The sequence below is a fragment of the Panicum virgatum genome, chromosome 6N (assembly GCF_016808335.1).
Source record: "Panicum virgatum strain AP13 chromosome 6N, P.virgatum_v5, whole genome shotgun sequence".
Classification (NCBI taxonomy): Eukaryota; Viridiplantae; Streptophyta; class Magnoliopsida; order Poales; family Poaceae; genus Panicum; species Panicum virgatum.
Window position 1 is genome coordinate 44,603,106 of NC_053150.1, and position 21,383 is coordinate 44,624,488.

Sequence of the window (21,383 nt, forward strand, 5' to 3'; positions counted from 1 at the left end):
CGCAACGCCATGGAATGGCGACTTGCTGGGGCGAAGCTTGTCCAGTCCGATCCCCATGAGCTCCAAGGTAGGGGCGTACATGATGTTGAGGCTGCTGCCTCCGTCCATGAGCACCTTGGAGAAGCGAGTGTTGCCGATGATGGGATCGACAACGAGCGGATACCGTCCCGGATGCGGGACGTAGTCGGGGTGGTCCTCGCGGCCAAAGGCGATGGTATCCTTCGACCAGTCGAGGTAGGATGGCGTGGCTTTGGTAACGGAAAAGACTTCGCGGCGCTCACGCTTGCGCTGCCGAGAAGTCATATTCGTCGTTGTTCCTCCAAAGATGAAGAAGGCGTTCTCCACTGGGGGGAACTCGTCATCTCCACCTTTGTCGCCAGCATCCTTCTTCTTGTCCTCGTCGCGATGCGCAACGCGGTTGTAGTATTTCTTGAGCATCTCGCACTGCTCGAGGGTATGGTTGACCGGGCCCTTGTGGTAAGGACACGGCTTCTTAAGCATGTCGTCGAACTGGCCACCACCGCCTCGAGGGGGGCCTCGAGGTCCCTTGCGGTCTGGGGCAGCTGCAAAGGCCTCCTCGGAGTCCTCTGCCTATCTCGACCCGCGCTGGCTTGGTGGGACCGGCTTCTTTCCCTTCTTCCCCCGCTTCAGTTTCTTGGCGGGGGCATTGGGCTTGACGCTGCCGCCCTCCGCGGGCGCATCGTCTTTGCGCTTGCTCGATTTGTCGTCGAAAATGGCACCAACCGCTTCCTCGCCGGCGGCGTAGTTGGTGGCAGCGTCGAACAACTCATTGGTGTTAACGGGTCGGCTTCTCGCAAGCTCATGCACCAAGTTCCTGCACGTCGTACCCTCGAGGAAAGTGTTAATGACCTCGACGTGGGTGACGCTGGGGAGCTCGGTGCACTGCTTGGAGAAGCGTCGCACGTAGTCACGCAGGGACTCGCGGGGCTTTTGACGACACCCTTTGAGGTCCCAAGAGTTCCCAGGGCGCACATACGTGCCCTGGAAATTGCCCACGAAGATGTGGACCAAATCGGCCCAGTTGTGGATCTGATCCGCAGGCAGGTGCTCGAGCCACATTCGTGTGGCGTCAACAAGATGGAGAGGAAGGTTGCGGATGATGGCCGCGTCCTCCGTCGCGCCGCCTAGCTGGCATGCTAGGCGGTAGTCGTTAAGCCAGACTGCAGGATCAGTCTCGCCCGAGTATTTGACGAGGGTGTTGGGTTGTCGGAAGCGCGGGGGAAAAGGCACGGTTCGAATCTCCCGGCTGAACACCCGGGTGCCCGGAGGCTCTGGTGACTCACCCCTGTCGTGCTCGGGGTCGAAGCGTCCACCCCGTCGAGGGGTGTACCTCCTGCCGTCGATGACGTTGCGGGCGTCGCCGTCGCCAGCGTGCCCGCGAGTGTCACGGATTCGCTCCCTTACGGGAACTCTCCCGATGCGCTCGTGCACCGAGGGTGCCCTCGCGCCGGGTGCTACGGCTGCTTTGCCCTTCGCCGCTGGGGGTGTGTGCACGAAAACCTTACGGTCCTGGTGCGCAGTCCCATCATACTACTCCGGGGCCCTCGAGCGCATGCGAGACGCAGAACTCTCGGCCTACTGCACGGCAGCTTGCTCGATGAGATCCTGTGCCTCGCAGCACAGGTTGCGGCCCGAAGGTGTCGATGGCTCCGGCATAGCTTGGAGCAGGTAAGCCGCAGCGACGAGCTTCTCGCCCGCCGTCTTCAGTTCCGGAGATTTGTCGACGTTGTCGTCGGCCAGGATGCGCTCCCGGGCAACACGTCCCGCCGCCTAGGCGTGTGCACCAGGCACGGCACGCTGCTGCTCGAGTGCGGCGCGTAGCTCCTGGGTTTGTTGACGCTGCTCGTCGAGCTTGGCTTGAAGCTCGTTGAGCTGCGCCAGTTGAGCTTGTCGCGCCGCTGAACTTGACGAGGAAGGGGCCGCAGGCGGGACCACCGGTTGCTTTGCCCGTACGTCCGCCCCGCCTTCCCCGTCGTTGCCTGGGGCGTTGTCATTTTGCTCGTCCGCAAGGTCCACCATGAAGCACTCCCGGGAAGGATCGAAATCCCCCTCGCTGGAGTCTTCGGAGCAGGTGAGGCAGTAGGCCGTCGCCAGCTGGAACGCGCGGAGAGCGTCGGGGTCGCGGGCCCCGGAGTAGTCCTCGACCTCCTCGGCTACGAAGTTGTTCATGAAGAAGTCGATGTCGTCGGCGATCGAGCTCGCCGTCTCGGGGTAGGATTCGTCAGGAGATGACGAGATGGGGCTGCGAATCGACCGAAGATGATGACCCGGCAGATCCCCACGCTCGATGAAGTCAGCGACGGTTGACGAGGCGTGGGCGGCAGCGTTGCGCATCCCGAGGGGGAAGGGCGACGCCGAAGTCGAGTCCCCCTGGGAGGCACTAGTGTTGCCGCAGGCGATGGTGCCGGCGCAGATGACGCCGAGGCACGCGATGGTGAAACGGTTGCCCCATTGGCCGTGATGCTGAGTTGCGACACGCCAGCCTGGACCCACGTGGGGGAGCTGTGGCGTGCCGCACGCCGCCGCTCCGTGCGTGCTTGTCGCGAACGCTGACCCGAGCGCCTGTTGCGCCGGGCTGGCGAAGTCGGAGTGATGAGGTTGCGTTCGGAGGAGAGGAGCTGCATGAGGTAACCGTTGCCGGTTGTCCTGAACTCGAGACTCCCGAACGAGATCGCGCGTCCCGCTGGAAACGGATCCGAAACACCCATAGGGTATGGGTTCGATCTGCTCGCCATTCCTGGAGATCAAATGGGAAAAAGAGAGAAAAAGTCACGCAGCGGCCCCCTACCTGGCGCGCCAACTGTCGGTGTTCCGACCCGAGGGGCCTGAATCCCAACTAGTAAATACTGCCCTCAAGTATGGCTAAAGTATGGATAACCCCTTAACTATGGCTAGATTCAATTTGACCCTTAAACTATGTCATTTGGTTCAATTGCCTTCTAATTAAATTTGTCTTTTTTATTTCTCCACATACAAGTGAAATCTTAATGCAAAATTTTGCACGGTTCTAGTAGGCATCACAATGTATGTCAAAAAAGTATATTATAATTTTTCGTTATCACTTTTTCTATAATTTTATATTATAAAGGTTAATTTTTTATTACAATATCATACCCCATCAAATAACGATGAAAAAATCGTGACATATTTTACTAAAATATGTTATGATGTCCGCTATTATCCTGTAAAATTTTAACTCAAAACTTCGCTAGTGTGTGGATTAAATAAAAAGATAATCTTATTAAGGGGTAAATTAGAATGACATAGTTTAGAGGATAAATTGAACCAAAATATAGTTTAGGGGTTGTTCCGACTTTGATGATACATGAGGTGAGTAATCTAGACTTTTTCGGGCTAAAAATTAGCAAACTCCCTAGCTAATGATTATACATTAGCCCTTCAAATCCAGCTAATGAAAGCTCAGTCTTTCAAAGCTGCTCATAGATTTAGGATTTGCGTACTTGCGTGTGAGCTTTCACGTCTGTACTATGTTTGAAAAAAGAAAGCTAATTGTAAGGGGACATAAAGACTACTCACTTATCTAAAAGACCATAGGAGGAATAGATTGTGCGGCTATAACATGTAGCATGTCTTCCTGCCTATATCCAAAGATGGTGTTTGAGACGGTTTCTGTCGGTGTTCCGACCCGAGGGGCCTGAATCCCAACTAGTAAATGCTGCGTGTTTCCTCGTCCCAGATGATGATGCAAGAGGCAACACAGTAACGCACGGTTTTATCCTGGTTCCGGCCGCGGGGCCGTACGTCCAGCAAAGGGGGTGTGCGAGGGCGCTGTATTATCTTGCACCCGGAGTGCTTGTAGTAGGGGATACAAGCAAAGCGAGAGAGGGAGGGAAGCTCCCAAGTCTCTGCTAGGAGTGGAGTCGGTTGAGGTGAGTGCTCAGTAGTGCTGAGGCCTTTCTGAGGGAGAAAAACCGGAGAACCTGCTACCAACCACGCCTAAGGAAGCCCACCTCCTCCTTTTATAGTCACAAGGAAGGGCGGTGCACATGAGTGGGGATATGGAAGTCATCGTTTCCCCTTAAATCGCGGGGTACTGTGGTCGAACACTGTAGAAAGTGTACTGTGGGAAGGCGGCGCGCGTCGTTGTCGTCCTGGGTTCCGCGAAGATTGCACCGATCGTCCTGCAGTGTCCCGGCGGTAGCAATGGCGTGGGACGGCCCCGGACCCCCTGGTCGGAGTGCGGGCGTGCACACTAGAAGGTCCAGGAGCGCGTGGAAGTCCCGGACCCCATAAGGGGGAGGTCCGGGGTCCCTGTCCGTGCGTGCAGAGCGTCCTTCTCGGAAGGACACGTGACATCGCCGGACCCCTTCCCCAGCGGGAGGTGAGTCCGGATGGTTGATGTCGGCAGAACAGTAACGGGGGCGGCGCCAACTTGTCTTGCCCCGCATTGAATGTCCACAGTGTTGCTACAGCGACCGGGGTGGCGGAGCGGTGACCGGGGTCAGCGGATGGGACGTCGGTCACATCCACCGCGGGAGCGGCGGTCTGGCGCCGCCCGTCATTTGAGCCGTGGCGGAGTGGCTGGCCTTTAATGCCTTTGTACGGCGGTCGGTTGGGCGGCGGGGCCGTTTGTCCCTTGTGCCGTGAGAGGGCCTCGAGCGAGGCGGAGATGAGTCACCTGCTCGAGGGCAGATCCGCTACCCTCGAGCGAGGCGGAGATGAGCCACCTGCTCGAGGGCAGATCCGCTACCCTCGAGCGAGGCGGAGATGAGTCACCTGCTCGAGGGCAGATCCGCTACCCTCGAGCGAGGCGGAAATTGCCCAGCGGGCCCGAGAGGGACCCTCGAGCGAAGCGGAGATCGTTCTTCTGGTTCGAGGGGGATGGGAATGGGCCGCATGCTTGGCTTCTTTGAGTCCTTTCCTTTCTTTCGAATAGGAAGCAGGCCGTGGGTCTTCGTGGGCCCAGTTGCCTTAACAGGTATTCGTGTTTTAAAAGCGATCTTAGTACCTCAATTAGGGTGTCTCTAATTGTGGCACCCGACAGTTTCTCTCAAAACGACTTCACCGGTGAAAAAAATGACTTCATCTAGCTTCTAGTTTATTAGTTTATTTTGTACTTCGGTTTACAAAACGACTTTATGTTTCACTCAAAATAGGTGAAGGTGAAACCAAATCCGGTAAAAACCCTCTCAATCGGCCCAAACATCATATGGGCTATCAACCGAGCCGGGCTGAAATTCTTGTTTCAAATTGTTTCTTGAATGGACTATTTGAAACAAGAGGAAGGTATGTCAATCTATCTCAAGCGGGACGGCCCATCATCGGCAATACACATACACCATGCAAAATTTTGGAAATGCTAAGACACAAACGTGGCGCTCCAACATATATTTCAAGAGTTGATCTTTGATGTTGCAACTATTATTTCCGAATGTTTTATGGTGAATGTTGCATGAAACATAGTGTCCATGTTACGGCGGGAATTTTCATATCCGAGAGTCAAACGACTTAATTAGTTTTTTCGTATATTTTTCAGTATTGCACTTATATGTTTTCTATGTTGCAGATATCTTATTTCAATGTCGCAATGGAATGTCCGACATCCATTCGCTAGCAAGCCCGGCAAAAGTTTCGTCGTGAGAAATCAAACAAAAACAAATGCCGGTGCTCGGTCTCCAGTTATTTTGCGTAGTGAGTGGTGCCCCTCACTAATCAAGCGCTACTACAGTACTACAGAGAGAAATCCATACCAACATCTACACCGCCGCCTCCCATTCCTTTCAAAAAAAAACAGACTCCACTTTCATTTTTTTCTGAATTTTGTCAAACATGTCACAGGGATACGGTTTTAAGCATCAAGATCTGCAGATGCAGTCTTAGGATTTAGCAGAGCATTCGATCTCAGTTCTCAGGCTGCGCTGCGATGTCACGCTTCACTCTGGCGATGTCCAGCGCTCCTTTCCCGTCGAGCTTGTTGCTCTGCTGATGCTCCATGTAGTCTCGGTACCTGACGCCCCGGAACTCGAGGCCCCGGCCGTCGGGCACCAGCTCCGGGACCGGCTCGACCACGGTGTCCAGGCACGGCGAGATCATGCTCACCACGGACATCCTCGCGCGCTCGCCGCCGACCACCGCGCGGTGGAGCGCGCCCTTGTATCTCCCGTTGCTCACGATCTAATTAGTCAGGCACGTACGTCAGTGGCATGCCATGCCGGCGTGTTCATAACCGTGACAGGACAGGAGCTCGTGTTCTTCTTACCTCCAGCTGGTCGCCGGCGATGACGAAGAACGCGCCGGGGAGGGGCTTGGCGAGGCCCCACCGCCCGTCGCGCTCGACCTGGAGCCCGTCGACGCCGTTCTGGAAGAGCAGGGTGAGGAAGCCGTGGTCGGAGTGCGCGGGCATCCCCAGGCCCGCGTCGCCCGGCGGACCGGAGCACGGCGGGTAGTGGTTGGCGACGAGGATCTGGAAGCACGACTCGAGGTCCATGGCCTCCGGAATTCGACCGCCGTCGAGGCCCAAGCTCTCGGAGATTGCCTTGGCGAGCACCAGCAGCAGGCCTCTCGTCTTCGCCGAGTACTCGGCAGCAACGTCCCTGACAGCCACGGATCACACGGTCGTTGCTGCGGCGATGGATATGGCGCCAAACCAGACATACGCAGGGCAACAAAACTGATTGCTTGGCACTTGTGCCAGTACCTTAATTTTGGTGGCTTTGCAGGGCAGTGGAGCTCAGGGTGCACGAACATCTTCAGGTAGTCCCTCCAGTACCTGACGCCGTCGACGACGGAGAAGAAGCCCGTCCCGATTCGTACAGGATCCATCGGCCCGGCCTCCAGGTACCCCGCCTTCTCCTCCTCCGGTAAGCTGAACAGCTCCCTGCATGCCTCCATTGTTGCCTCCTTGAGCTCCTCGGGCACCCCGTGGTTGACCACCTTCGTGTTGTGCCAGATCGATCGTCGATGCGTGCCATTAGCGCATTGAGACGAGAGTCTTGTACGTAGCAGGAAGAACGCAGCGTGCAAGCCAGAGTTCCAGACGTACCATGAAGAAGCCCCAGTCCTCGCACGCCCGGCCGAGGTCCCGGATCGCCCGCGCCCTTCGATCGGCGGAGCCGTTGACGAGGACGTCGAAATCGACGACGGGGATGCCGCCGTCCGCGCCGCATGTTGCGACGTCCGACGAGGGCGCGGCAGGGTCGTGCCCATTGTGCTCGCCGTCTGCGAACGGATCCGTGGAGTGATGCAGCAGAGGAGTTTCCGCCATTGCTGTGGAGTGCAGAGAGGCCGGAGATGATTCAGGAGCAGCGCCGAGCTATCGAGCCAGGCGAGAGACCGCTCGCGTGGCGCAACCGGCGGGGGTGTTTGCCGTGGCGCCCCGGCGTTCACTGAAGGAAAATGACAATCCTACGCGGTGCGGCGTTGGAGGTCGGACATGATAAGGCAAGGATGGTTCAGCAGCTGTTGTGTACTTTTCTGAAGATATTTTTCGCGGTGATGAGATGTCCTCAGTTGTCTTAAAAGGATTTGCTGTGCTCCGCCTAAAAGCAAGAACACATTTGTATTTTTCTTTCCAAAAACATCACAAGAGACACAGACGCACGAGCAAACGCTGAAAGCAATGCATATTCAGACCTATAAAAATAGGTATGCAATCTTACTCCTATAGTACCCCTAAAAGAATGAGGCAGCAGATCCTGAGATCGATAAACTCACCACATGCGTCTTATTATCATACCACATGTCGTTTACCAATTAAAAGAATAGCGTCGGTTAATTTCTGAAATAAATAAAAAATGGATATATATATATATATATATATATATATATATATATATATATATATATATATATATATATATATATATAGTTGAGAACTCAAATCTGGATGAGCATTTCCACCACGACTCCACAAGGATGCTCAATTCACTTACGAATGTCCGGAAGTCATTCTCTTTGACATTGCTTTAAAGAGCAACTTCTACTTGCAAACATGATTAGTAGATAAAACAACATCAATTGATTTATACTAAATATCAAACATAAGGAAATTGTTTATATCATATATACCATGCCCTCTAGCCATAGCTTATTGGGTTAGTAAAGTGCACCACACACAAGTTTATAGCAAACGGCAAATGGATATGAAATAAACACATCTCCTATAATAGTAATATAAATATGAGAGAATTGGTTGTATGGTTAAATGCGCAAAAGTTTTTAATATACAAAAATAAATACAGGTATTATACACTTATTTCTACAAGTGATTAATGGCTTGGACAATCTATTCACTATGGGCCTAAGACCGTCCACAGTGGAGGGAGCAAATGAAGGAGCAAATACACTGTTTGACACTATAGATGCACTATTTGGCACTGTAGACAGAGAGGACGTGGGAAACAAGGAGGGATCAAATTTGCTCTTACTCCCTCCGCTGTGGTCAGCCTAAGCGCGACAACAATCCTATATGAGCATCCATCCGGCAGTTTACAAGGGCTTAGAATACTATGTAGCCCACTTTGCAGAGGCCCACCGTCTCCTGGACTTAGACGGACTTACCTTGAATTGTCAGACGCTTTCCATCTCTTGGAACATCCATCCAACGGCTAACGTTGTGCACCCCTATTATAGATTTTCGTTATTGAGTTTGATCTATTATGGTGACAAGAGAATATAACAAACACATCTCAATGCACATTATTTGATCTTTGAAAATACTTCCTCTGTCCACAAAATAGTAAATTTATAGTAAGTATTGATGCTTATGTCTCCAAATAAATTTATTATAAAAATATATTCTATAAATCTAATGGTACTTATTTTGTATCATGAATGTTATTATTTTTTATATAATTATAGTCAAAGTAACATACTCATCCTCCTTTGGCATAACGTATCAACCAACTGATTCAACAAATATTTATATTACATAACTGTTTCTTTACATAATAATCATTTGATTGTATCATAAGAATTTTAAAAATGGTCAATATTTGGTAGAATTCCTTCTTCTTGAATATAAGAGCCCATGTAAAAATCTTGATCTTTTAACTATTTCATGAACTAGGATTTCAAACAATCATAACGTTTAGAAATCATAGAATGTTGTCAATGATCTTCAGCGTTAAGTAGGTTTATGATTTTTGCGCTTTTAAACAATTTGGAAGACTTAATTTGGTATTTTTCAAAACCTAGTTTGAGATTGAGCCTGCCAGGCCAATGGTTTTATTGGTTGGACTTGCGGAAAGAAAAGAAAAAGGGCAAATAATTTTCCATGTTGACCTGCTAGTAGGCTGCTACACTCCTGAATTTTTCAGCTCCCCCAAGTTTTTTTTTAAAGAACGTGCCTTGGCACGTGTTCCATTTGGAGGAAGAATAACCTCTTATGATGTTGAAGATGCTTTTGTTGGAAAAATAGATAACTGTAAGTTTAAATTCCGAACTACATTTATCATGACGAGAATTAAACCTAGCATGCATGACTCTAACATACTAGACAGTACGTATATCATAAACATTATCTCAGAAAACATGATTATGAAACATATTTGATCACAAAATACGTACTGTGCGGGAGCCGCTGGGAAGACGATAGGCGCAGACGAGACGAAGACGGTCCTTCGAACGGAGCGCAGCAACCGGCGTTGCAGACGACGGTACGCCGCAGCTCCTGACTTGGACGGAGGACGAGCCGTGGCGAAGAAGATGAGCAGTCGCGCTTAGCGCTTCCCAAAAACCTTATTCGCCCTCTCCCGGTGCAGGATCACAAGAGCGAGCGGTTCCGGAGACCTGCTCTCCCGTTCGCCGGTGCACGCCAGCGCTCGGGATGGAGAAGACTACGGTGGCGGCGCAGCAACAAGAGGAGGCAAAATTCTAACTCAGATTAGATCTTCTTATGAATTCCCAAACCTTGGGGACTCCACATATAGCGATCTAAGGTGCACTTTTTCCATGAGGGAGGTGGTCCGTATTTAAAGGGAGAAAAAACCCCTACACCCTCGTCCATTAGCAATACGGGACTAATAGATGGTGTACATCATCTTAGCGCTAATGGGCCTTTGAGATTTATTATGATTATTTATATGGGCCAAGCCCATAAATCTAACAGCTTTTATCTAGAAATGGTCGAAACACAGCTCAAATACTCCTTTTTTACATAGGAGTAAACTCAAATATGGATGCTATGCTGAATTGCTGATTGTGTGTTGTCTTTTGGTACCAAATTGTTATATGGATATTTAGACTTTCATGCACTTCGAAGGAATTTTGATGCAATTGTAAAATAACCACCGGCGCTTGCCTTACTATTTGGATTTGAAGCACAACTAGTTGGACAGAACACACTTACAACTATGTGCTCCCTGGGCGTGCATGTGCTAGCTTAAGTGCTAATATACGCCTGTCCAACTAAAATTGATACACCAGGCTGAGTTTGAAATCAAATGGTCACAGGTTGGAGTATCAAATGGTTACAGGCCGGCTAGCCTCATGCTGTTGTGATCTTGCCATGGGTCACTCACTGTTCATCAGTTGACTTTCCATAGATCAACTCATCCGACCAGGGCGCAATCCGACATGATTGAGAATTCAGTCTTGCCATATAGACAATGCTCGATTTTTGTAATACCATTATTGCTGGGTGTGATGGCGAAACCGAAAGCGAAATCATACGACTTTTTTGAAGAAAAAAAATCCATAGGTGATCTGTGTTGTCGCAATAATTAATCCAAACATTAACCGGTTCACAAGGAAAAACGATATAACGTTGAAAGTACTTCGATCTGATAATTTATCAAAAGTCCGTGCTTGGAAATTAAAAGAACCCTTTACTAGTTTCACACCTTGTCTCGAGCTGGTAACTGCAAAAAATAAATGTTGTCTCAACAAGCTGGTGTGTTTGCCTGCAAGTAGGAGTAGCTGTTGTTTCGATGTTTGCATGGGCCTGTTACATGAGACGGCCATAGTAGTGATCATTTACTCTTACTCATTTGGAGGAAGGGCAGTCCCAACCCAAACTCTACCATGAAGTCTAAGCCTCCTATTTATTGTGTTTTGCTGATGCGGTAGTATATTTATGGAAGAGAGAGGGAGAGAAACCAAGACTCCAAGTTTTATTTAGACTCCAAGTCTTCACGTAAATCAAGAATGAATGTGAGAGAGACAAGTGGGTCATATAAACCAAATTAACACACTTTGCATTGGGAAATATAATTTTTTGTGATGGAGTCTTTGAGACTTAGACTCTATAAATGGAGTCTGGATTGGGACTGCCCTTATGGCTATGGTAATTTCTAATGGGCAGTGTGTAGAGGGCAACTAGCATAATTAATCCAGATATGATGGTTGAAATCAATTGAATGGAAAGCTGATAAATGCACCGGATGGTTTAGTTGTATGGTCGTACTAGACTTATTAAAAATATTTTCTTATGGAGTTTAACCTCCATGAGAAGTGGACACACTGGATGTGGTCCACTCCAACAGAAAGGAATATAAAAGAAGCATATGCATAAATTGAACAAATTCCATTGTAGAGAAACAATTAAAAAGTTTTAAAGTTCTCAGATAGATCGATGACACTCTGAAAAAATATCAAATGTATATGCATAAAAACCTATTTTTTAGAATAATTACTCCAACGAATTTTCTAAAAGTAAATAATTATGTAGATAATTCATAGTGAAACTTTTTTTCAAAAGCTTTTAATGATAGTTTACCAAATTTCAGGTTACAATAGGCATTTTCGGTATGTTGCCACCTCATCACGTCACAGGAAATCAATCTGAACTCAAGTTAGGTTGAAAAGTAAACGATTTAATAGTCAAGCACTGAAGAATGAACGATTTTATAATTGAGTGTGACCACTTGACACAGAGTGTAGTTGAGGACTATGAAATGGAGTTTTTCAAAATTAAAATGCATATTTTCGATACAAATTCATCCCTTCTGTTGTGCTTTTGATGGGGATTTGAAACTGGTAGATGGCGCTAGCTAATGGGATTTGTGGAGACTTATATTATACACTTCAGGTGCCTGAAATTGATGGAGATTGTAGTTGACAATCAAACTAGACGTATAGCCCACGTATTTGCGCGGCTAGTATTGAAAATTCAAAAATTCGTATGCCGTTGTATACTTAAAATTATACTATTTTTTTTACCATACATCACTCTATTCATTATCGTAAATTATGTCTTATTATTGGTTAAAAACAATTCAAATATGATCTACCAGTTATAACAATTTGATTTGTTGAGCTTTAATAATATTATGCATATAATTATTCTTTTTTTGTTTTATTTTGATTGATTGTTGTTAATTTTAGTTTTATTAATAATATATGTTTGTAACTGATACATAGCTAAATGATATTTTATATTCAATTTTTCATAATGGCATTGGTGAGTGATTTTTAATTAGCCACATGAGTATTTTAGGCTATTTTTATCATAATGACAGTGGTGAGTAATTTTATTTTTCTATTTTTCTTCGATTAACGTGAGAATTTCTAAGCCTTAAGAGCGAACATGGAAGCTGTGACGGACCCGCCGAGTTAAACCGCTTAATTAAGCGTAACCGCCATCATTTGGCGCATTAGCTTAATTAAGTGTAACTTGACAGGCTGTTTCCAACCCACAGGCCGATCGAAACACACCAGAAGTCCCGCGCGAAGGCGAGCGCAGAGGGTATCAACATGATAAAAACTTACAAAAAAGTAAATAATATTAAGGCTTTCACAAAGCAGCTTTAAATTTAAAATTTACAAAAGAAAAGATTGCAGCGGAAGAGAAGCTAATTTACAGAGCATTTTTACTAGATAATAAATAAAACTAATGAGATAAGTCGAGTACTACCGAGGCGTGAAGACAAGGCGTCACATCGAGCCCACCGATGTGAAACCTAGTTAGCTCCTAAACCTAAAATAGAGTAAACAACAAACCCTGAGCAACTAATACTCAGCAAGACTTACCCGACTATTGGGTATACTTAGCCCACATATATAAACATGCAAGGCATTTGGCTGGTGGTTTATTTTGCAAAAAAAGCATATAAAAGGTGGATCCTTATTTTCAATATTTTAGCTCCAGGTTCTATATAGATTAACTATAATCTACTATTTGCCTAAACCAACTAGAGCACACATGGTAGAGCAAACATACTATAATTTAATGTAACCATCATCATAAATGTATAATCCAAATTTCATATTGTATCTCTACGATGCGGTGCTGCGATCAAGGTGCTCATATCCGAGAGCGACTGACGGCGAATCGATCCGATTTAACCTTGCAAGGTGGACCTAACCAACACGGCACACAAAAGCCCCGTCGGACCCCACGCACCAACATTTCCCCTTCCCGCCTCGAACTACAGGACCACCCCACCACCATATGGTCAGCCGAGCTCAACGTGAGACCACCAAAAGTAAACATGCATCCCCATTTCTCCTCGACTACCCCAGGAGGTGAGTTGAAGTCCTGTACTTTCGAAGCAAAGAAGTACTCGGTTTACCGGTTTCGACTACCTCCTACTCCCGGTATGCGGTTAGTACTGTTCAAACTCAATCACAGGGCTAGACAACGAACGGTCCTTAACCGACACAGACGGGGCTAAACCTTCCCCGCCCGGTCTCTAATTCCTTTCCTTTTGTACCTCTTCCAATATTCTATATATTCAATTTATAGGGACATCCTATATCTCGCGAGTAACAGAAAATTACTCGACTCTAAAATATCCTAATTCTCGCGAGTATCAGGATATCACCCGACTTCTACCGAGACCTATTAGCATAGCAGTGCTACCGACCTACACATACTAGTATAAGGCCCAGGAAAACCTAAGGATCATGCAACTAAGGTTTCGAACAACTCCTGAAACGTAATGCACAAGTAATAAGCATACATAGTGATTCATAATTTGAAATAGTAGGACATGTACCGGGGCTTGCCTGAGGGTAACACTAAGTCAGTGCTAATATTATTTTCGGCCTTGGGCCCTTCCGACCATTGGGCCGGGTCTTCACGAATTCCTGCTCAATCCTGCCTCGCTAGCTCTTGGGCTTCACGGCTACGCCTGTTCCACCGTCACGAGATCACATGCACCGGAATCTACATGTGTGCATATGCATATGATATGAGAGAATGCATATATGAATTACATATTTACAAAAATAACCCATAACTGAGAAGAATTGCTAATGATTCGGACCAACTACCCTAACCATACCCGCTCAGCTGCCGCCACACCGGTCAGACCAGTCCATCAGACCGGTCAGAATTACCCCAAGCACACTACCGGTCAGACCGGTCCCTCTGACCGGTCAGACCGGTCCTAACCGAGCAATGTCCTAAGTATATATATTGCAAGCTACAGCTACTAGACTCTTTCTTTACTCAATCAACCTATGGGTGAATTCAAAGAAGTAATACATAGGAGGCTAAAATAGTTAGACAACTCTAAGAGATTATTTAAAAGTATAACCTTAATTAATTGGGAAATATGCTAGTTTAGGAACAATTCATAATTAAGCACTAAATTTTCATATAAGAAGCTAGTTAAGACTATTTATTTAAGCCTACTCATGATGAACTTAACAATTAAGAAGCTACAAACCCACACGTCCGGAGACTCCGGGTTTTAGCCCAGATTGTCCGGGTACAAATTTTTTGGAGTATCCGTGCATTCTAATGATGCATCAAAAATTAGCATGACACTACACCGATAAAATGTGTTAATTGTATGCGCCAATATCTTTCTTAAACATAAACTAGTTATTATCTAATAAACATACTAGTACACGGATATGTTGATTACCATACTAAACGATGTTTTCTAGACTTGTAACTTTTGCAATGAACTACACTTTCCTAAAGCAAGCCACTGCCCTAGTTTCATAATTTTTGGACTAACCTATTTACCGAAATTAATTAAACAATTCTAAAATACAACCTAAACTTTATCGGAGGCAAAAAGGTTATTTCACAAGAATTAATATTTTTCCCCTAGAGATTTAGATCTACGCATTCAAACAAAACTAGTTTTGTATTTTTAGGATTTTTCCTTGAATTGTTATGCAATCTGCAAGTTTTCGTCAAATGAATAAAAGGGCTCCACCGGTCAGACCGGTATATACAACCGGTTAGACCGGTCCTAGTAGGCGGCTCGGCGCCGGAATCCATGAAGGAAGGGGTCGGGGAGGATGAGGAGCTCACCACAGACCCATTTTAGGGACTTGTTTGGGTGGAGGACGACCGGAGAGGCGGATCGACGGTGAGGGGCGGAGCTACTGTCCATGGAGGCTTGGAGCTTCGATTCTCGCCGATTCGGCCGAGGAGAGGCTAGGCTGGAGGTTGGGGAAGGTGGAGGAGGTGGTGGGGAACTTCTATGCGCAAGGGATCGAAGCAAGGCGACCGGAGGGAGGAGATCGAAGGGAGGGGCGGCGGCGGCCTGCTCTGCTCGAGCTCTGGCTCAACGGGGAAGAAGAGAGTTGAGTGGGAATAAAATAAATATCAGGGGAAGATAAGGACGGGTTGGAATACGCCCAACCGGTCTGACCGGTCGGACCGGTCGTAATTTGGGGTGTTACAATCCTACCCCTTAAAGAAATCTCGTCCCGAGATTTAAAGAGAAGGCAAAAAGGCCGAGGATTTACTTCTAAAAACTGTGTAGAATCAACAAATGCTAGCCATCGTGCGCACTTGCTTAAACGCAGTTCTGGATATCCACAGAAAACCCAGGGAACACTTGGAGGGAGAAAAACTCAAAGGAGGAATCAACTCCAAGTTGCTTATATAAGATCAACAGAAAGCCTAACTTCGATTGAACCGAATTTCTTTGTGGTTGCCATGAATCGTTGGAGTATCGAGGAAAAGTTTTTGTCTAAGAATATTCTTGCTCAATAATATTTATTATATTTATTTATTGAGTTGCATGCTGCTGGATGCATATGTTCTAATGTATGTTAGTGGCCTAACATTCTTAGAACTCAAGGTTTAACTATCCATTCGCGCTGTTGTTTGCATATGGCCTACCCCCTTAAAAACAAACTCGCATTACAAGGGCTGCAGGTAAATACAGTCGTAGCAGATCATATCCACACGTACTTAAGCACCAGCTCGTACCCAGCGGCTCAACGTATGGCTGCAGTCCACACAAGGCCCTAGGTCTCGTCACGGCACTATAGTCCGAGGGACAATCACCACTATGTAGGAAATCATAGAGAGCAACCCAAGTAACACAAGTAATCAGAAAAAACTTTACGAATTATGAAAACACCATGAGTCCTATCCTTAGTCAGTCGGTCACTCGGGTTTCCCATGCCAGTCTCAGAACTAAACAATATGTGATTATGCAATGCAAGAAACGTGCGACCCTAGTCATACATGATGACAACATTGTATGTGATCAAACTTTTAATTTATTCATGTTTATTTGAGCAAGAAGCCAAAAATGTAACCGGATTCACTTTAGATAAAGGAACCGAGGCGATTAGAATAACGTGTATTATTGGTAGAAGAATAGAAAGATGTTGTCAGCCATTAAGGATGGCTGGGTCGAATTTTCTTCAAGCATTAGAATGAATAATCTAAAGACAAGGACATACGATCTCAAATTAACATGGATCAATTAATAGAGAACCTCTATATTTGAATAAACTGGAATAGTCATTAGGACACGGATAGGATAAGATTAGCGGATTATGGAATGAAAGGTACTGTAATAAAATCAACCCAGAGTTTCACATGAAGATAACATCCTTACTTTGACTATCCAGGAGAATAAGATTGATCAGAAGATTTTATTCTCAGAAGTGAGAATACTGACCATACTACTAAAGTCGTAACTTCGCACTTCAATTGTTTAATCTAGCAGATAATGATAATTTTTTTTGTTCAAATACTACGCACTAATTTCCAGGTTTCCCCTAACCACATGTGGTTTGAAACTACCGAAGAGGAGAAATGCCTGGTGTGAAGAGATTTATACTGAAACGCTAATAAACATTCAAAGCAAAAACAATATATATGATATGATGCATGCATGACCTATACGTCCTTACCAAAGAAAATTCTTGCCAATCAAACTCTGGCAATATACGGAGATAGCGGTGGCACAATACGTACTCTCCCTATATACTAGCCGTTTACTATTAATCTTTCCTACGTAAACGGGGTTAGTGTACCTGCAGAAAAGTCACAATATATATCTATATATACAACACTAATAAATGGCTAGAAGTTAGTTAATATTCTATTTACAGCCACCTGACATAACCTACACTGCTTAGGGCTTACGAGCTAATCTTTTCTAATCCCTTAAGCGCAAGAAAATGTATTTTTCCAAAATCTATTTTTAGTTTTGGAAACACAAAAGTAATAATGCCGGTACCCCTGGTGCATTTCAGCTCTCATACCAGCTGTGAAAGACCTGTCAAGTTACACTTAATTAAGCTAATGTGCCAAATGATGGCGGTTACGCTTAATTAAGCGTTTTAACTCGGCGGGTCTGTCACAGAAGCTCTGTTTGTTGGCCAAATAATAAAATAATATATGCCAATGAGAGGCAACAGGAGTTTTATAAGCATCTGACATAGACGTTCTTGATCGATTGAAGAAAGAAAAAAATTCAGGCGTTTAAAATATACTCCCTCCGTACCCATAATTCTTGACGTTCTAGCCTACATGCGCGTTTTCTCAAAAGTTGACGTTCTGGCCGCGCGGGAGACTGGTTTGACGCGATTGTCCCTGTCCATTCGGTTCCAGTCCCGCATGCATGCCGTCCGCTCCACTCCCGCATGGCAGTAGCATTGATATCGCGCGTGGGCCGGCTCTCCTCGTTTCTCTCCCGCGCGCATTGATCGCGCGCCTCCCTCGCGCTCCGTCTCCACGCGCAGCCAGGAATATCCCTCGCTCCATCTCATTTGGCCAAGCGCCGCCATGGATTCCAGCCGGAAGCGATTACGGCTCGGCGTCGGTGTCCGCAGACTCGGATGAGACGTTCGCCGAGGACGTGTTCGTCGCCGAGGAGGTCCAGCCTGTCTCCGCGGACGTCGAGGTCGCCGCGGACTCCGTGGAGCTCGTCGCGGACTCCGTCCTGGAGGTCGCGGACTCCGTCGAGTTGGTGCTGGCCTCCGTCGCGGACTCCGTTCTGGAGGTCGCCGACTCCGTCGAGTCACCGCCGTCGTAATCAACTTCATCGATGCCGCCGCCGTCGTCTTCTAGCGCCGGCAAGGGTGCGGTGTCGTCGTCATCTACAACATGTTCTACTTACCGATCGAAAAGCAAGGAAGCAAGGATGCAAGGAAACAAGAAAGCAAAGAAGCAAGAAAAGAAGCAAACTTACCGATGTCCTCCAGTAGAGGCTCGTTGAGGTCCACTACAGGCACGTTTAGATCGAAGGCCATTTGTGCGGGTGTTTTGTTTGTGTTGCAATCCGGCCAGGCGTATAAATATACGGACTCAATTGTTGTCCAAGCCGAAAACAAGGAGCGGCACCAAAAACTTCCAGCGAAAACGCGAGCGCAAAAACATCCACCGAGCAAAAATCGTGAAAACAAGGAGCGGCAAAACCGTCCAGCGAGTGCAAAAAATTTTGAGGCCGCGGTGAATCGAACCTGCGCCACGCCGGTGACAGCAACCACCACGCTGGGCTAGCCAGTCCGCCCTTGGTTTGTTTCTCGGGTGAAGCATACCGTAACTACATTTAATAGGGGTAGACAGGGAAAAATTACCTCTAATTAATGACTCCTTGGTTACCACAATCATGTCCTAAACGTCAAAAATTGTGGGTATGGAGAGAGTATTAGCAAATCTTTCCCTAGATTCTCAGCACCACAAGAATCCAAACCCTCCTGATTGTAACGAACCAAAGGAATGCAGAATCTGTTTTTTTTTAACCGACAGTTAAAGTTATATACACAGTTACACACCCTATCACCCACGATGATTTGCCGCCAAAGAAAGAGTGACGGCGACGACAAGGACACGTTCCTAAACTTTTTACTGGGATACTGTACTCTGAGCACTTGGACCTAACTCTAGAAAAGCCACGTCAAACATGGGCGCCAAGTGGGCATGCCCCGGCCCCGCCGTCGCACTGCTCCACGGCCTTGCTGTCGTCGGCGATCTTGGCCGGCGCGTCAGCCTCGCCGCGCCTCACGGAGCCCCACGCCGGCAGCCTCGCGGAGAAGGTGCGCGCCAGCATCGACATGTTGGGCCACCGGCCGGAGCTGCCGAGCCGGACACTCCTCCCGGCGCGGGCGCCGAGGAAGCCGCGCCGCGCGCTCCCGTCACCGCCCGTCTGGACGCTCGCCGACCGCCGGAGGTTGCCCGCCGCGACGACCTCCCGGAGCACGTGCTCAGGCAACCGCAGCGTGTACCGCTCGGAGGACCCGGCGGCGGCGGGCGCGGCGAGCGAGTGCCCCGTGGTGTGCGAGCGCGGGAACTGCGCGGGCCGCCGCCCCGACTTGCTGCGCAGCGCGCGCTTGACGCTGCCGATCCGCATCAGCTCGGCGGCTTCCTCCCTCCTGATCCTCTCCTCCTCCGTCTCCTCGGCGTCGACGGCGACGACCACAGCCTGCTCCGCCGGCGCCGTGGCTGGTTCTGGCGCCGGCTGCTGCGGCACCGGCACGGCAGGGGCGCCTTGCTCCACGGCGGGCACGACGCCGGCCGGCGCCAACGGTGGCGCCGGGGCCTCGCAGTCTGGGGCGAGGACGGCGCGGCAGACGGGGCAGGTGACGTGCGACGCGAGCCAGGCGTCGATGCAGTCGGCGTGGAACGCGTGGGCGCACCGGGGCAGGAGCCGGAGCGTCTCGTCGTCGTCGAACTCGCTGAGGCAGACGGCGCACTCGAGCTAGCCCTTCCCGGCCCGGTGCGCCCTGACGTCGGCGTAGGCCATGGTCGGGAACGACTCGAGCACGGCGCGGTCCAGCCCGCGCGCCCTCCTGGAGCGCGATGCGAACGCGATCCCGGGGCGGCGCCCGCCCGCGGGGGCGTGGAACTCGCCGGGCCCGCCCAGCGGGGGCCCCGCGCAGCGGCGCAGGTAGATGGAGAAGAAGCCGAGCAGGAAGAAGGCCGTGATGAGCACCACCATGACGATCGCCATGGACGGGTTGAAGCTCTTGGGGTCGAAGTAGCTGGGCCCCGGCCCCGTCGGCGGGCCCTGCTGCGCCGCCACGGTGTCCGCGGCCGCGCCGGCCAGCGCGAGCGCGGCGAGGACCAGGAGCCGCCGCCGGCCATTGCTCGTGCTCGGGCCCATGGAGGGGAGCTAGCTAGCTAGCTACCTGCCTATGATTCCAGCTGGGGTCTAAGCGGAGGGTGGAGGTCGGGTCGGGCACTCGGGACGGGGGGTGGCCTCTCGTCCCTCGTCTCCTTTTCCGGTGGGAGTATTAATGGGGAGCGCGCGCGGAGTGGTGGCGACCGTAGCCATGGCTCGAGAGTGCAATAATGTGGTGCCGCCGCCGCTGCCGTGCACCCGATGTCCGAGGCAGCACGGGTCGTTGGATCCACGCGAGACCGGAACGCCCTCTGGGCCCTGCACGCCTACGGACTGCGACATGTGGCCATGTGGTGGGTTCTTCCAGCAGCGCGCCGGCTCGGCCTCGTGCACGCGAGCGCAAACAATGCTGGTGTCGCGATCTGCTCCGGTTCGTCCCGGGACGCACTTTGATGCGATCAACGAGGTCGGGCCGGCAGGGCTCCACCGACACGTGGATCCAGATTCCAGGGAGCAGCAGCCAGCAGGCGTGCGTGCGTGCGAATCGTGCGCCGTGCTCCTCGTCGTCTAGTTTCGTTCCGTCGTTCCCGTGCTGGCTTCTGATCGATCAGCAGCCAGCGCTCGGTCGTTTTTTAACTTGGATTTGGGCGCTTTTTGTGTTTCACCAGTTTCAGTGCACAGTTTCAAAGTATGATTATTTATATTGAAAATTAAGTAATTTTGCTTGATAAATTTTATTGTGATAAAACTTTTTTCACATCTCAACAAAATTGATGATAATTAATGTTACAACAACCTTTCATAAAACCTTCGTGAGACTAGCCTTATCAAGAATATGGTGCTCCTACGATCTGCGTTGCTTTTTCTAATCGCGGTAGGTCGAGCATGGCAGGATTGAACGGTCAATGATGCCGCCGTGGTTGCTGGTGACCTGCGAGCGGTGGAGTCGTCGGCAACGACCAGAGTACCAGACCAAGCGACCTTTGCGTGGGCAGGAAACGCAGCGTTGTTTATGGCCGTCTCCTCCACGTCCGTGCGCGCTCCCGGTCAAATCCGACACCTCCGACGGAACGGCCGGCCGGCCGGCCGGCCGGCGGATGATGTGGTTTTTCCCCAGCTCGCCGGCACCGGGCTAGGCTGCTGCGTGGATGGTAGGACTTGCCGGCGGTACTCTCCTCATAGACCAGT

General features: G+C 49.1%; 3 protein-coding genes across 3 annotated transcripts; all 3 read right to left on the reverse strand.

Annotated features, from left to right (window-relative positions):
• Positions 1 to 5,633: 5,633 nt before the first annotated feature.
• LOC120679953 (2-oxoglutarate-dependent dioxygenase 19-like) lies at positions 5,634 to 7,442 on the reverse strand. Its single transcript, XM_039961612.1, has 4 exons — positions 7,025 to 7,442; positions 6,680 to 6,915; positions 6,242 to 6,575; positions 5,634 to 6,156 (listed from the first exon to the last, which is right to left on the reverse strand). Exons 1-4 carry the CDS (start codon positions 7,244 to 7,246, stop codon positions 5,884 to 5,886), a joined length of 1,065 nt encoding a protein of 354 aa, XP_039817546.1. The 5' UTR covers positions 7,247 to 7,442; the 3' UTR covers positions 5,634 to 5,883.
• An 11,412-nt stretch (positions 7,443 to 18,854) lies between these two features.
• LOC120677714 (E3 ubiquitin-protein ligase ATL6-like) lies at positions 18,855 to 20,572 on the reverse strand. Its single transcript, XM_039958883.1, has one exon. It carries the CDS (start codon positions 20,235 to 20,237, stop codon positions 19,833 to 19,835), a length of 405 nt encoding a protein of 134 aa, XP_039814817.1. The 5' UTR covers positions 20,238 to 20,572; the 3' UTR covers positions 18,855 to 19,832.
• On the reverse strand, positions 18,855 to 20,572 carry LOC120677713 (E3 ubiquitin-protein ligase ATL31-like). Its single transcript, XM_039958882.1, has one exon. The coding sequence runs from the start codon at positions 19,482 to 19,484 to the stop codon at positions 19,032 to 19,034; it is 453 nt and encodes a 150-aa protein (XP_039814816.1). The 5' UTR covers positions 19,485 to 20,572; the 3' UTR covers positions 18,855 to 19,031.
• Positions 20,573 to 21,383: the final 811 nt, after the last annotated feature.